At 36.0% G+C, this 15,488-nt stretch overlaps 1 protein-coding gene across 2 annotated transcripts; it reads left to right on the top strand.

Annotated features, from left to right (window-relative positions):
• The first annotated feature begins 6,649 nt into the window (after positions 1–6,649).
• On the top strand, positions 6,650–15,360 carry LOC115625900 (lipase 3). Of its 2 annotated transcripts, none has more exons than XM_030521129.1 (4): positions 6,650–6,730; positions 9,855–10,386; positions 14,003–14,728; positions 14,793–15,360. In XM_030521129.1, the coding sequence occupies exons 2-4, from the start codon at positions 10,186–10,188 to the stop codon at positions 15,195–15,197; spliced, it is 1,332 nt and encodes a 443-aa protein (XP_030376989.1). In that variant the 5' UTR covers positions 6,650–6,730; positions 9,855–10,185; the 3' UTR covers positions 15,198–15,360. The 2 variants fall into 2 exon arrangements, with proteins under 2 accessions (XP_030376989.1, XP_030376990.1); XM_030521130.1 differs by lacking the exon at positions 6,650–6,730 and adding an exon at positions 9,703–9,719.
• The last annotated feature ends 128 nt before the right edge of the window (positions 15,361–15,488 follow it).

Raw genomic sequence — 15,488 nt, 5'->3', positions numbered from 1 at the left:
AACTGCGTCAAAGGTGCTTCTGAATGCGTTCATGCAGCTCTCTAATAGATATGTATAAGACTTCTTTAACTTTATTATTTTTGTTCACATTGACAGTCCTAAGTAATGCACAAGATTTTTACAACTCATTGCAAATATATTTTGTTTATTTTAATAATAGTTTTACGTTTTTACATTTTTAATTTTGTATTTATATCTTGTTTGCAATTTTTGCATAATTTTTGTCACGCACCCATCGCTATTGCCTGCACGCTGGGGCGTTTGGTTGCTTGACGCTGATGCCGTGACAGATGCGGGTACACAGATTTTTGTGTTTGTATACACACACACATGCATACATTTATACATACATACATACATACAATCACTAGCTTAAGTCACATGGCGTATACGCCATGTTGTCGTCTTTGCCTTCGTCATCATCGTCGTCGTGGTGGTCGCATACTCGTATGTGTACAAATAAATATGTATGTGTGCATGCATATTGAACGTGTTTGTGTGTGTGTGTTTGTGTTTACATGTGTCAGCGTTTGCTGTATGTATGTATGTACACATATATATACATATGTATATGTGTGTGTGTGTATGAAGCGATTTAAAAATAAATACAAGAAACTAGCGCAAAAAGCGGTGGCTGGGGCGGCGGTTCGGCGACTTCTGCGAATGCCTGCAAAACAAGATGTACGTGTACGAGTCTGTGTGTGTGTGTGTGTGTGTGTTACGAAGAGGGGGAGGAGAAGGTCGCGAGGGCCACAAGATGGATTGACAAGGTCTTAATTGCTCAACGTTTGTCCCAAGAATACTAGAAATGGCACATTAATTTATGTCTCTATATAGTCTGAACCTATCTGAACCTAACATTTGATAAATTAATGCAATCTCTTGTATTCACAATGTACTATACGGGTGTAATATTTAACAGCACATTTAAGATTCATTCGCTTGAACTTTTGTAGTATTATCTCATCTTGTTGTGGACCCGATTTAGGTAAGGATATGTGCCATTTTGTTTCAAAAGAGCGCTGCTCTTGCTGCTCAAAAGCTCTGCCAGTTCCAGAGATTCTCCATTGAAAACTTTTTTTTACATCCAGAAATTTTCGCCATTTCCTGATTGAATTATTCATGAGTGCATCTACAGCAAACTAAATTTATTGTCGCTTTATTGTTGGTTGGTGTATTATGAATTCTACATTTATTTGATAACAAAATTTATAACAAATATTTCTTACAGCTTATGCATTCATTAGAGTTATTTTATAAAATAAGCCAGTTGTTTAGATCAAGCCTAATTTCTTTATAGTTTAGTTCTTTTAAGAAATCTGCTTTGTTTATAACTAAATTTGTATATTTAAAAGAAAAAAACTTAAAATTTTCAGTAAATAATGCACGATTAATAGAAAAACTTCGACAAATCAAACTCAGTTCCATCTTAAGGCAGAATAGTGCGCCTAAATAATGAATGTGTGGACGACTTTATATTGCGACATTTTTTTTTAGAGGGTGGGGATGAACGGCCCTCCATTTTATAGAAATAGTATTCCTAAAAGAGTTCCCCCTATAAAGGTTTCTTTAAACCGTGCCCTTACATACATATGTTTTAATTAAAGACTGAAAGGCGATCCTGAAAAATACGACTGGAGTGTAAAAACGTTGGAGAGAGTGTTGTTGTTCACAGCTTCACCAAATTGAAGATCTTACGACCGACACCCCAACGGGGGCTTTAATCCACCTATGCCATCAAAGGTTTTCTTTAAAATGTGACGTTTTGCAAGCATATTTTCAAATATTTTTCTTGTTCCTGGAAGCAAAGAAATGTTAGTTCGTAAGTTAGATATTGAAATAATAATTAGTAGCATACCGCCAGGCATGAACATAAGTAGTATTGTATTGTTTACTAGGGAAGTAGGCGATGTGGGGTACTCCTAGTACATTTTATTAAAGCTAAGAAAAAAGTCAGCATAATCTCGTTTATTCATTAAATAATTCCATGAAATAGTGGTTTTTAGATTATTGTTTTTTTTTTTAATTTGTATTAAATTGTTATTTACTTTGTCTCGGAAATTGTTTAGAAACTCGAATATTAGATGCTTCAGATATTTGGAAAGGTATATCCTTTTCTTATAATCTTAAACGCCTTGACTCATAGTAGTTCCATCATTAGGAATTGCAAATGGTGAGGCATCTGTTATTTTTAGTTTTCTCTCTCTTTGTTTAAGCTGGAATTTCCAATGTAATCAAAATGTCTTTATTTGTATGATCTGCTTTATAAAAGCAGCTTAAGCATAAAGGCAGTTAACTTCTAGAGAATTTTCTCTACTTTCGACTTCGAATTCCATTTGCTTGCTCCCCTGTGTTCCGTCATTAATTGGCCATTTGTTGTGTCACCTTGAGCTGCCACAACTGCTGATAACCTTATCCTTTGCCTTGAATTTGCTCGGCTGTGCATAATCTCTGATTTGTGTATACCCATAGGACTAACCTCGGCGATGTCTTGAATGGAATGCAATAGCAGCAGCAGCAGCAACAGCAGTATCAGCGGCGAAGGCAGAGGCAACCCACTTGGCTTGTCTACTAATTAAAATGCATGCAATAACCTGAAGCCTTTGTTGCCGCATTGTTATTGTTGTTGTTTGTATGCGTAGAAGGACGCACGGCGTACGCAGCAGCAGCGTTGACAATTTGTTGAAAGTGCTCGGCCCAGGCTTGTCAGGTTAAGGGAACAACAACAGCAGCAACCAACTAACCAGCCAACCAACCAACTATCCATGTCCCATTCCATTCATTCAAGTTCAGGACAGACTCTATTGATGGCTTGTCAAATACACTACTTATATACATACTGCGGGCAGATATATAGATCTGACAAGCTACATTTTTAATTGTCTATCAGCGCACCTATTTATAGCACAAAAGCCATAAATGGCCTTGCACTAAGCTCAGGTCTGAGCCACAGAGCCGTCGGCAACAACAGAACAGCAACAGCAACAACAACAGCCACAAAAGAAGGGCAGGTGGGTGTAGAGGGGTATGTGCGTGTGTGTGTGTATCTGTGTGTGCCATATGCATTTTTAATGACATTTGGCTCTAGCGTCGCCAATTTAGTCGGAAAAGCAATTTAAGCCCAAAACGCAACTGTTGAATGGCCAGCCCCAGTGCCTGTGCCTGTGCCAATGCCAGAGCCGGGCACACGTGTTGCAAAAATGTGCATACCTCGAAATACATTTTTGATGCAGATTTTCATAATAAATAAACGTAATAATGTGCGGCATTATTGTTGCGTGACTGAGCGATGAACGAGAGCTGTGCACGATTCTGATTTGTTTTTGTTTACTTAAACACAACGCTAACGCAATCAATTTTATATTGTTTATGCATATGTTTGTAGAACTTTTAAACTGTAGAAATGAGGCTTCAATTTCAACTACGAAGCTAACTTAAATAGAAAGATTAAAGATTTCACAAAAAAATCCGGAAATAATTTACTATCAATGCTAAACAACTGCGAAGTACTGAAGGACTCCAATATCGAAATATTATTTTAATTTAATATAGAAGAATTCGCTGAATTTAATTAGCAACTTCAACTTTTGCACATCTAGGGAATTAATTCTAAAATGTCCAACAATAATTCGCTTTTTGCCATCATGTTTGCTGCGATTTTTTTTATATCTTCAAGCAAATGTAGAACCTAGAATACATGATAGAATCGTTGTTTCCCAACTTGAATACCTCATCTAAAGAATATTCTACTGATTTTAAAATAAAAACATTTCAAGAAGCTTCGTTTGTTATTTATTTATTTATATTTATGTCACCAAACATTGGCTGTCGACATAGGAAAACAATATATAAAACTTATAATCAAAAACCTTATAAGCTAGGAAAGTCTAAGTAAGAAAAATCAAATCTAAGAAAAACTTAACGGGGAGAAAAAGCTTAGAATTAATGAAAAGCTTATTTTAAGAAAGGACCAAAAAATATATAAACTGGAATCTCATATCGCAAATAAGTAGAATTGTATAAAATTGCGGGGCATTAACAAAATATTTGTTCAAAGTATTAAATTGAATGCTTAAATAAATAAATCTATTTCATCAGAATCATATTTTCTAAATTCGTACTCAAAAGTGGTAAAAATGGGCGCCAACGTTTGACAAAATATCTGTCACTTTTCACTTTTGACCTTCAACTTGGTCTGTCTACTCTTTAAAGGCATTCACTTTTTGTATTTCCGATTTGGTCGTAAGCAGAACGGAAGACAATACCCAACCCAAACATTTAAATATTGCTTCATAGCTGCGGTTATAAATCAAAATGCAATAATTGTTTTTAATTACAACTAAACAATGCCTACGCACACATGCATTTAAGTAATAATTATAAAGTTATTTTTTATGCACTGGAAAGCAACGTTCTTTTGGAATATTTTACGTTTTACAGTCTGTTAATAGCCATAATTATGATGTACGAGTATGTATGTATGTGTGTTTCTAATTGGCATTTATCTGCAGATCAGCAATTAGTAATTTATATTTAAAGAGTATCTCAACTTCACGTTTCGTCGCATGTCAAGCAGCGAATTGTTGTTGTCTCCATATTTGTTGATACGCTTACAGCTTATTATTTCATTTAAAAGACGATTTCATGCCGAAAGAAAACAAATAATAAAGCAAACATTACGCAGTTATTAGCCAAATGCCCTTGAAATACGCCAACGTGGAGCGGGCTGGCAAAAATATTGAAAAAATTTTGCATGCAAATGAGCCAAGCCAAGAAAGAAAGCCGAGAAGAATCGAAGAGAAAAACCCGCCGCCAACCGGTTGGCTTGAACTTGACACGATAACGAAGGCCCTCCCCCCTTCATGGCAACACCTTCTGCAGCGATTACGGTGCTCTTGTAGCTGTTGTTATTGTTGTTGTTATTGCTGCTTACTCACAGCCACCTTCTCTCTTGCGGCATTGCGGGTCGTAGCCCTTGACGCGTGCGCGAATCCAAAACAACAACAACAACAGCAACCACGAATGCCCAACAACGAGCAAAACTACAATCCACAACTATTGAGTAATCTACCGCGCATTATAAACAAAATTCTAGCAGGGCGATCGAAAGAGAGAGAGAGAGAGAGAGAGAGGACAAAAGCAAAACAATCTCATTTCATAATAAGGCGCTTCCGTCATACAAGTCTGAGCTTTTGCTCGCCAATGATCATCGGCAGTGTTGCGAACTTTTCAATTTGAATGCCACAAAGCGCCAGATTGAGGAAGCAAATGGCGTAAAAGGCTAAAATACGCGTCAATAATTGCAATATTTTTCAATCTTTTAGCAAAGACACTACAATGTCGACTTTTTTGACTCATTCAAGTACACAGTCAATGATATATTAAAACTAAACTAAAAAGATGGCATACTTTACAAAAAGTTGTTAGCTCAAAAGTTTTCATAAAGAATATGCTAATCAAGCAAATTTATTTGTGTATATGAATGACAGAAGTGAATGACAGAAGAAGGTTTAACAGAATAACAAACAATGGTTTAATTCTGTTAAAAATTATTTTTACATACCTATATGTATATAACTTTCTGCATATACTATATGTATCTGAGATAGTAAAATAAGTAAACAAATTAGAAAAGCTATTAGGGAGACGGCTCAGGCCAAGCTTTCCCTTTTTTCCCCCAGGTTTATTATTATTATATTATTTGATTTTTGCCTTCCCTTCCTCCGCTCAATACTGCCTACATAAATCCAAATAGGTAGATAAAAAAAACTTTCCACACATCATTAATATGTTATTACATATCTACTTTTGTTTAAAATTTCATCCAAATCGGTATATTTAAAATATAAAATTATTAGCGAATCAATTTTACTTTAATACTGTGCCCACAAACTACAGAAATGGGTTTGTTTGGGTGCAGGTTACTTCATTGTGGGGTTTGCTTGACTGTAGCGTTCTCTCTTGTTGAACAATAACAATAAATACGAGCAGCTGTAAGTCATTTAAAAGAAATAACAAAATGTTTCTCACAAAAATAATTGATTGCTTTAAATTTTAATTGGCTGCAAAACTTATAATACACAATTCGAAAGATTACAACGCACAACAACAAGATAATTCAAATATATTATACACAATATGAATACTAAGGTTCAGTATTTTCAGAATAACAATACAGAATCTTCGCGATCTAGTAAACAACATTAAATTTAAACAAACAACAAATTTAGCTAAATGCACAAAAAAATGCAATGTTTTATCCCTTTCCCTTATTCCGAATAACCGGACCGAATCATACATTTGTAATTATAATTCCCAAGTAAACACATATGAGAAATAAAAATGTGAATAACATTTAGCTGTGAATCTATTTAAACAATGAAAATAGAATGAAATATACCGTTGCTCCAAAAACACTTACTCAAATCTGACGGCAAAGTTATTTAGTTGGCAACTCTGACTGTCTGACGAGTGAAGGCGCGCGATCAGTGGCTGCGAAGAAAAGCTTTTCTGTGTGCGAAAATAAAAAGCTTTGCGAGCGCTCGCTCTGCCGCGACTAACCAACCAAGGCGTCATGCCGCATATCTAAGCTAGTTTTAGTTTGGCAATTTACGCATAGACAGCGAACAACACACGGCAGCCGGTGTATAAATAAATTGTGTTAAATTGAAAGACAGCTGTTGATATTTTCATTTTGTGATTTCCATTTGAACGTCGCCATCTGGAAAATGTATTAAACAACTTTTTTTGTATTACGACTTTCGTTTTGTTTTGTCACGTCAAGAGTGAAAGAGATTTCATTCAACTTTTGTTGTTGTTGTTGTTGTTATTAGTATTCTTGTTGTTGCTGTGTTGTGAGTGTGTAACATATGTGTTGAGTGCCATTTAAGCAACTGTGGCGACCTTGGACAACTGTTTGTGATTTCGTTTAACTCGAAGATACAAGTTGCTGCCGATTTCAATAGAAAGATTGTTGACCCAATAAAAGAGGGAGAAAATATCAGAGCGTCTTTAACTAAATCCGGCCGATATATGTATATAGCATTTTAACGAAATTCGTATGAAATCATATTGACTTAAAAGCACTAATCTGCCATTCCTTCAATATATTTATTTGAATAGACGTGTGTGTGCATTTTCCGGTTAAACGTTAAGCACACATGTATCGCGAAATGAATAAGCAAATCTAATTTCAAAATGAATACCCGTGGCTACAATTGTGAAATATTCAAGATGAATTCAGCGTTTATAACAGCAGTGGTGTTCTAATCATTTCTAACATACTTATATAGTCATAGCTATAAAATAATGTAAACTTGTAAACACAAATTGTAAGCACACTAAACTAAAGTTTGAAAATAAGATTAAACAATGAATGCTTCATCGCTTGTATCGCTTATTCGAATTGTGATTAAATGGCAGCTGCACTGAACTGGTGGAGCATCAATCTTTAGATCGCTTTTTATTCCTTCCCTTCTCTTGCAACTTCAGATTCTTTTGAAATGTTGGAAAAAAATAAAACACACATAGCTCCATTTCTAAAGTTAATAAAAATATCAATTTGCAAAAGGTAATTTTTAATATACTATTTGTTAGAAGTTTTTGGTCTTCAGTTTTTAATAGCTTTTCCTTTTTTTTTGGGGGAATCCTGCAATTTGTAAATTAGAGGAGGAGGTTGTTTTTGAGTTTGTGAATTGTGAAGAATGAAAAGTAATATCACAGCTTTGACGAATTATATCATTATTATAATATAAAATAGAAATAAATTATTATTTATGTAGAAAACTTGAGATATGTGCGATTTTTTTTGGTTCTGCTTTGCCCTTTCGGACTGTAATTGGAATTGTTATTCATTTAAATGGCGATGCCGTCACTTTTTCTCTTTAATGCCTCTTAATAATTTCCTAATATAAAAACTACTTAGCAACCATTATCAAGCTGATTGACTTAATATAAGTACATACATTTTATACTAAGTGCCATTACATTATCTTTAAATAATCTTCAAAATACTTACTTATCTAGCAGATCATTCAACTTCCGCCATTTATTTATAGAGTGGGGCATAAAAATGTCCATAGTCTGCCTATATCTGTATATGTCGTTTCTAAGTACACACTTCAACTTTATTCTCCAAAACTTAGAGAACGCCTCTTTGTTGTGGTCGACTACAAATAATCGCAGAACCATCTTAAGTATTCGCACATGTTAATGAAAAGACGTTCGCACTCACTTCAGGTTAAATAGCTGGCCCAACTACCAGCATGGGCGCTGCCGGATATTATTTGGGGGGATAACGAAGTAACGTTTAATAATGTTAACAGATACAATTTTATCTGCCGTGAACACTAGAAGATTCATATTCTTATTCAGATGAAAAGTTTGATTACAGGCAAAATATTATAAATGTTAAAATGGCAACAACATTCTATGACTAACAATTTGTTAGGAACGAAACAAAAACTATGCCGAAATAGTAATGAACTTAAAAGTAAACGGGGGAGAATTTTTAGATCTTAATGCTAGAGATGTTTTTTAATGAGATGTAGTTTGAAATGATGTTAGCTCTGTAAGAATCTAGAAATAAATATTTTTTAAATATATACATAATTAATGAATAAGACACCCCCAATAAATCTGGCTCTAAGAGATATTTCTGAAGATACCAAATACAGATTATTTCTTTACCTCCTTTAAAATACAGTTACGAAGTTAATAGGATAAAAAATTCTGATTTTTTATACAAACGTTGGTCCAGTGCTTACCCATTTAGAGTAAACATTTTTGGTGAATCAAAATATTGAATTAAATGGGAAAAATACATCTGCTTGTTTCGAGTTCCAGTGCGGGAGGCCCAATGCCCTTCTTAAAGCCCTTCACTACGCCCCTGGCCTCACTCACTTAAGCAGTTGAAAAGTTCACATTGACGTCACTTTTTTTCCCATACGACGAAGCCAGACCGACTAAATTCTAATCAGACATTCGACTTTCTTCATATACTGGCGTGCGTGTGTGTGTTTGTTTGTGAGTGAGAGAGAGAGAGAGAGAGAGAGAGAGAGTGCGAGAGGGGGGGAGTGTGTGTGTGTGTGTGTAGTAGGAGTGTAAATTTCCTGAGCTTAATCACCAGGCAGGCATACACACACACACACACACACACAAACGCACATGCCTGCATGCTGAAGTGTACTTTGCGCCCTTGAGAATGGTGCGCAATTAAATGCAGTAACGGTAAAGCAACAACAATTACAGTTACACTTGGAATAACAATACAACATGAAAGATGGCAGTGGGATTGGGAGAGTGCCAGAGCCAGAGTCAGAGCCTGTGCAAATATACATATTTGCCCAGTGATTGGCGCTTTAGACGCTCTTGACGCACAAATCGGCCACGAGGCAGGCAGCAATTATAATGCATAATTAATTAAAAGCAACAACAACAACTAAAATAACAATAGTAGCACTAAGCCCCATGTGAATTATTATGCAAAAACAAAAAAACAAAACGGAAAACTTAAACTGTCTATTAAAGTGCAACGCAATGCTTTGCTGATTATAAAAAGACAGCAGCAATGACCAACGACCAGGCATTTAATCATTAACTAACAACAATAACAACAATATTAATAAAAATATCAACAACGACGCACATACATATGCTACAAGTATAATGTAAAAGTTATCAGTGCGCGCGAAAATTGAAGCAATTGTGCAAACAAAAGTGTAAGTGAAATCAAAGGCTCTGCCGCACACTGCTCTGGCAACGAAACGAAATGGAATGAATGAACAAAACAATAACAACAACAAAAACAATTATTAGCATTATAAAATATTTGATTTCTTTATTTTTGTGTTTAGTATCATTTCAAAAGCGAATGCGTGCAGGCCGGGCAGCTAAATCTGTAGCGGCTACAAAATAAAATATAGCAACGATACAAATAAATAAGTAATACTACAAACTAAGAAACTGGGTCAGTGTTTAGACAACTCCGTGCCTGGCAAAAGTTGCAATTTGCAGAAAACAAAAAGTTAACTACCAACAACAACAACAACAACCACAAACAAGCAACAAATAAAGAGTAAATAAAACAAGACTTAAACAAAAAATATTACACATACACATTAACACACACAGAGAGAGAGAGAGACACATAAACATCAACAGTTATTACAAAATTTGTGCTCAAAAATGTTGTACAAACTGCTAATCCAACGGCCAGCACATGCCAGCAACAACAACAGCAGCAACAAAAAGATGTACAACAACAAAAAAATCAACTGCAAACACCAGCAGGCCCAGCACGCCGTGGTGCTAGCACTGTTGTTGCTACTAATGTTGTTGCTATTGCTGAGCGGCCAAATCGAACCGGTGGATGGCCATAAAGTGACGGTAAGTTGGCCAAAAAGTTGCAAGCCAAGTTGCTCGTACTTGGCAAGGAAACAACAACAACATTAATAAACTTTACTAGAGTTCGTTTATTTAGTCGGGCAGTTGGGTAATCGCCTTAGGCTTCAAAATCGGCACCACTTGGCGTATACTTGATTTTTGAACGCCCAGCAAAAGCCATATAAGTAACACAAACACAACAACACTTTTCAGTTTCGAAATAATAAATTTCAGACGAAATGTATTGACAGCACAAAAGTGAACGATTTCACAAGGATAAGGAAATAAGTACAAAGAAGTAGGAAAGTAATTAATTAGGTAATGTAGTTACCTTCTTTTTCGAGTGTACGCTTCAAAGAGCATTTGAATTTAGCATTTTAAAGGCAGTTGCATTATTTTTAATTTAAAATTATATTAATTGCTATATATTAATTATTTTTTTGTAACTAAACATGCTTTCTTTTATAGCAATACTTTGCACAAACCTAAAATATCCTTCGTGTACAGATTAAAAACATTTTCATATTTTAGCTTTATTGCTAACTTTTCTTGCGACCAATGACTCACAATAAAGCGATATTTTCGATAAGATACTTATTAAGGATTCAGATTGTAATGTTGATCACCTACAGTTTCAATGTCGGCGATATCTTTTTGCGATATCTTTGATAAGAAAGCGCTTTCTAAGCGATTCATCGTTTTTATGGCAACAGGCAAAGGTCAACAATTGGGGGAATATACATATGTGTGTATACATACAATAGGCTATAAAAGCTAAGTACCGATCGAACAAAGAAGCTACAATTAGAAAGATGAAACAGTGAGTGGTGCTATGAAAAAATAATTAAATCTATTAAGTTGGGGAATATTTGAAGGGTGTTTTCTTTAGCAACAGTTACTTATAATGTGACCTTTAAAATTGTGGCTTAAAATTTGATATGCTCATTAAGAAATGTACGCCATAGATGTTGAATTCCAGCTGTATTTCTATCCCTAATCATAGGCGCTGTCTTAAAGAAATGCATTCAACTTTCAATGTACCCTCGGCTTCATGTTAATGTATCAATGCTAACTAAAGAAATGCATTCTATTTAACAGATTCCGACTTTTTTTTGGCAGCTAAGGTTAATTTTCTATTCATATTATTTCTATTAGTATTATTATTCTTATTAGGCACATTCCGGGCATTATTTTTAGCACCAACTAACAAATTCATTTCAGTCTAATTGGCAGAGAAAATCGGAAAAGGAATTAATATATTTAGAATATTATCAACATATGTGTGTATGTATTTTCTAGAAGCTAGATCACACGTTTAATATCAACGTTCAGCCATGCTGGCGTCCCAAAATCTAGACACCGAATCGATCATCACGTTCTTATCAATTTTGTGCTTCCTCATTGCTAGTGTGACGCGTCATAAAGGCTTCCGACCAGACAGCCCATTAAAATTTGATTACTTGGAGCCAAAAAAAGTAGTAATTATTCATAACACGCGCATCCAGCCACACACCCCCAAATCTAGACACACCTACCGCACCGCTCAAACCTTGGATTGAAACATAAAAAAGTTCTAGAAAAGAATACAAAAAGTGGACAATAACAAGTTTTATGAAAACAAGTCATAGTATTCAGAATATACATATAGTAGAAATATTGTTTCAATACTATATATAGCGGCGATCACCCGATCACTTCGCCCAGCTATCAGCTGAGAAAGGGTGGGTGGGCTAATGTCAGGGACTATCTGCGATAAGCGACAACGAATTCAGCGACACCATTCGTTGACTCTCTCTGAACGCATGGTGCCCTAACTTTTGCCATCATGCCCACTACTTGCTAATCAAAAATAAAAAAGGAAAGCTTGCCAGAAAAAAACGACAGCAACAAAAAATAAAGAGGCTGCTAATAAATGGCACACGATGTCGCATCGTCGGACCACTTTATTCTCCTATGACGCGTTTTCGTCGCAGATATATACATATAATTGGACTTTGGGCCAAAAGCGTTCTCATGGTGCGTGCGATTATTATGGTCAGCTGCCTGTCTTTGTTCGCCGCTACTGACATTCTGAATAAATATATAGTAGGTTTCTACAAAGATAAGCAACGTTATGGTGCCAATATGGGAAATAGCCCCAATCTATGGGAAACAGGTGTTTGAATGCGATAACAAATGGCCTAAGTAAGAATTTAGTAGACTGTTGGTCACTGGGAAAGGCTAAAAATACTATAAGAATATCGAATTAATGTTTGCTCTAAATTTTTAACATAAATTCATAAACATTACGTTGTATAGTAACATAACAGAATGTAATTCGGCTGTATCTGCAGCGCTCTCTTGCTCTAATTAACATTGTAATTGGGAAGCGCTCTTGCTCTCATTACAGAGCCTGATCAGCAAATGCAGCTGCACTGTTAGGGCCGCCTTGCGTTCAGAAAAGTCTAGTCTAAAAATCGCTGTAACATAACATAATGTAATTATGCAGGGCTGTAATGCTAACACACTGTAATTTGGCAGCGCTCTTGCAGTGCTTAGGGCCTCCTTTATTAAAGTATTGTCTAGAAATTCTGGGCAGGCCAGATTTTTGTTGCTCTCCAGCATTCGTGAGAGAGACAATTGGCTTAAATAGAAAAATATAAAACACCCCATAAAATTAACTAAAAATTGGAAAAACTTCCACAATAAGTCGAACACTCTGCACTTATAACTAAAAGTGTCCAACACTTTTAATTTAATTAAATGCTTTAAAAAAGTATGCGATTTAGCAAAAGTCAGCCTTAGAGTCTCATAAAAGAGCAATGATAATTAATTGAAGCCATTTAGCATCATTACTTAGCATTTATTCTCTGTCATTGTCTAAAATTTTTTTGGATAATGCTAGACTTTACTTAATTTAAATATTGTGAACATATTTACTGCATTATTATTTAATAGAAAATGGGGTTTCTAGAAAATTTCAGCCAAAATTAATTACATCATAGGCTGCAATTGTGTTTGGTTTATCCGAAATTCGAACACTTAGTTTACTTCCATTGTCTTTATTTCGGGAACTTCCTTTTAAATATGTTACAATCTGAATCTAAATCTGCTTCACTATGCAGAGTAACAAATTGTTTTAATTAAAACTTATTTGTCTAACAGATTGTTATATGCCACTAGAAAAGCAACAACTAGGGGAAAAATTATATTAAATAAATACATTTATAAATGTTAAAAGCAACGCCCTCCTCTGCGCTTCTCATGCTAAGCACTTAAACGAAGCCACTTATGTAATTTTTTTTGCGAATAATTTAACTGCCGCCACTGGAAGCTTCAATATTAATGAAATAAACTAATTGCCCTCCTCCGCGCTTTTCATGACATTATCACATCATTAGACTGCTTTTAAAAATAATTTATTGATAATGCTTAAGAAGGAAATATAGGATCCGGTTTAGATTGTTCGCCCTTTGTTCCCAGCAGTTTTTAGTTCTATTGCGATGCCATCCAATTTAAATCAAATCGTATATAAACAGTTCATTAAATAGCGGAATTCCATTCAAAACCTAAAATTGGAAAGTGATCTACTATTTACTATACTACTAGATTTTATCGTTTCTCTCTGTTCACCTTGCAGGCCAGACGGATAACCAATCACAACTATCCGGTGGAGGAGCACACCGTACACACATCGGACGACTACATTCTGACTATTTATCGGATACCCACATCGCCGAAGCGTCCGCTGCAAAATGAAACCATAAAGCCAGTGGTTTTTCTACAGCACGGCATACTGTGTGCCTCGGATGATTGGATTATCAATGGACCGGAGACCTCGTTGGCATACATGTTCGCCGATGCCGGTTACGATGTGTGGCTGGGAAATGCGCGGGGCAACACCTATTCGCGCCAGCACAAACACATACATCCGGATACGTCGGACTTCTGGAAGTTCAGTTGGCACGAAATAGGCGTCTACGATTTGGCCGCCATGCTGGACTATGCGCTAGCGGAGACGAACTCCAGCTCATTGCATTTTGTGGCGCATTCGCAGGGCACCACAACGTTCTTCGTGCTAATGTCCTCATTGCCGTCCTACAATGAGAAGGTGCGTTCGGTTCACTTGCTCGCACCGATCGCTTTCATGCGCAACCATTCCTTTATTCTGTCCAAGCTGGGCAGCATCTTCTTGGGCTCGCCATCATTTCTCAGTTGGGTGCTGGGCGGCATAGAGCTGCTGCCGATTACGACAGTTCAGAAACTGCTCTGCGAGCATGTCTGCTCGGTGGGCTCGATGTTTAAGTTCCTCTGCTCGGGCCTCTTGGATTTCATTGGAGGTTGGGGTACCAGACACTTGAATCATGTACGTAAACTGCCTTATGAGGTACTATATTAGATATTTTCACCTGTTTTTTTCTATTCTTTAGACTCTGCTTACGGACGTTTGTGAAACGCATCCGGCGGGTGCATCCACCACCCAAATCATTCACTATCTGCAGCTCTATATCTCGGGCGACTTTCGACAGTACGACCATGGCAAGGAGCTGAATGAGATTATCTATCAGCAGGCGACCCCGCCTTCTTACGATATCTCCAACATTAGGAGCTGCGTCAATCTATATTATAGCGAGAACGATTACATGTCAGCGGTCGAGGATGTCGAATATCTGGCCTCGTTGCTGCCCTGCGCCGAACTCTATCGCATCCCGTACAATGATTGGAATCATTATGACTTCCTGTGGTCCATCAATGTGAAGGAGGTGATAAATAATCGAATCATTGACAAAATCCGCAGATATGACATCGAACACAAATTGGGTGTGAGCTCGTAGTGGACCCTACTCTCTCCAATATCTTCAAAGTTTGTACATAATTGTAAATAATTAGTTACTAACTAGCTAGAGCGTGATATTATATTTGGTATTTAATAGCATTTAAGCTAGCTAAAGTGACAACAAAAAGGTTTGTGAAATGTTATTTAGGCATAATTAATGATATAATAAAATATATATTAAATAAAATAAAAATCGCTTTTAAAAAAAAGTTTATTTAATTAAACAATTATTATAATTTTATAAATGCTACTTAAAGTTAAATAGCTTTTCATATATTACTTCTTTATA

Source organism: Scaptodrosophila lebanonensis, unplaced genomic scaffold (genome assembly GCF_003285725.1).
Source record: "Scaptodrosophila lebanonensis strain 11010-0011.00,11010-0021.00 unplaced genomic scaffold, SlebRS2 tig00000080-arrow-pilon, whole genome shotgun sequence".
Taxonomy (NCBI): domain Eukaryota; kingdom Metazoa; phylum Arthropoda; class Insecta; order Diptera; family Drosophilidae; genus Scaptodrosophila; species Scaptodrosophila lebanonensis.
Note: the sequence above shows the minus strand (reverse complement) of the source record. Positions and strands in the feature narration are given on the sequence as shown.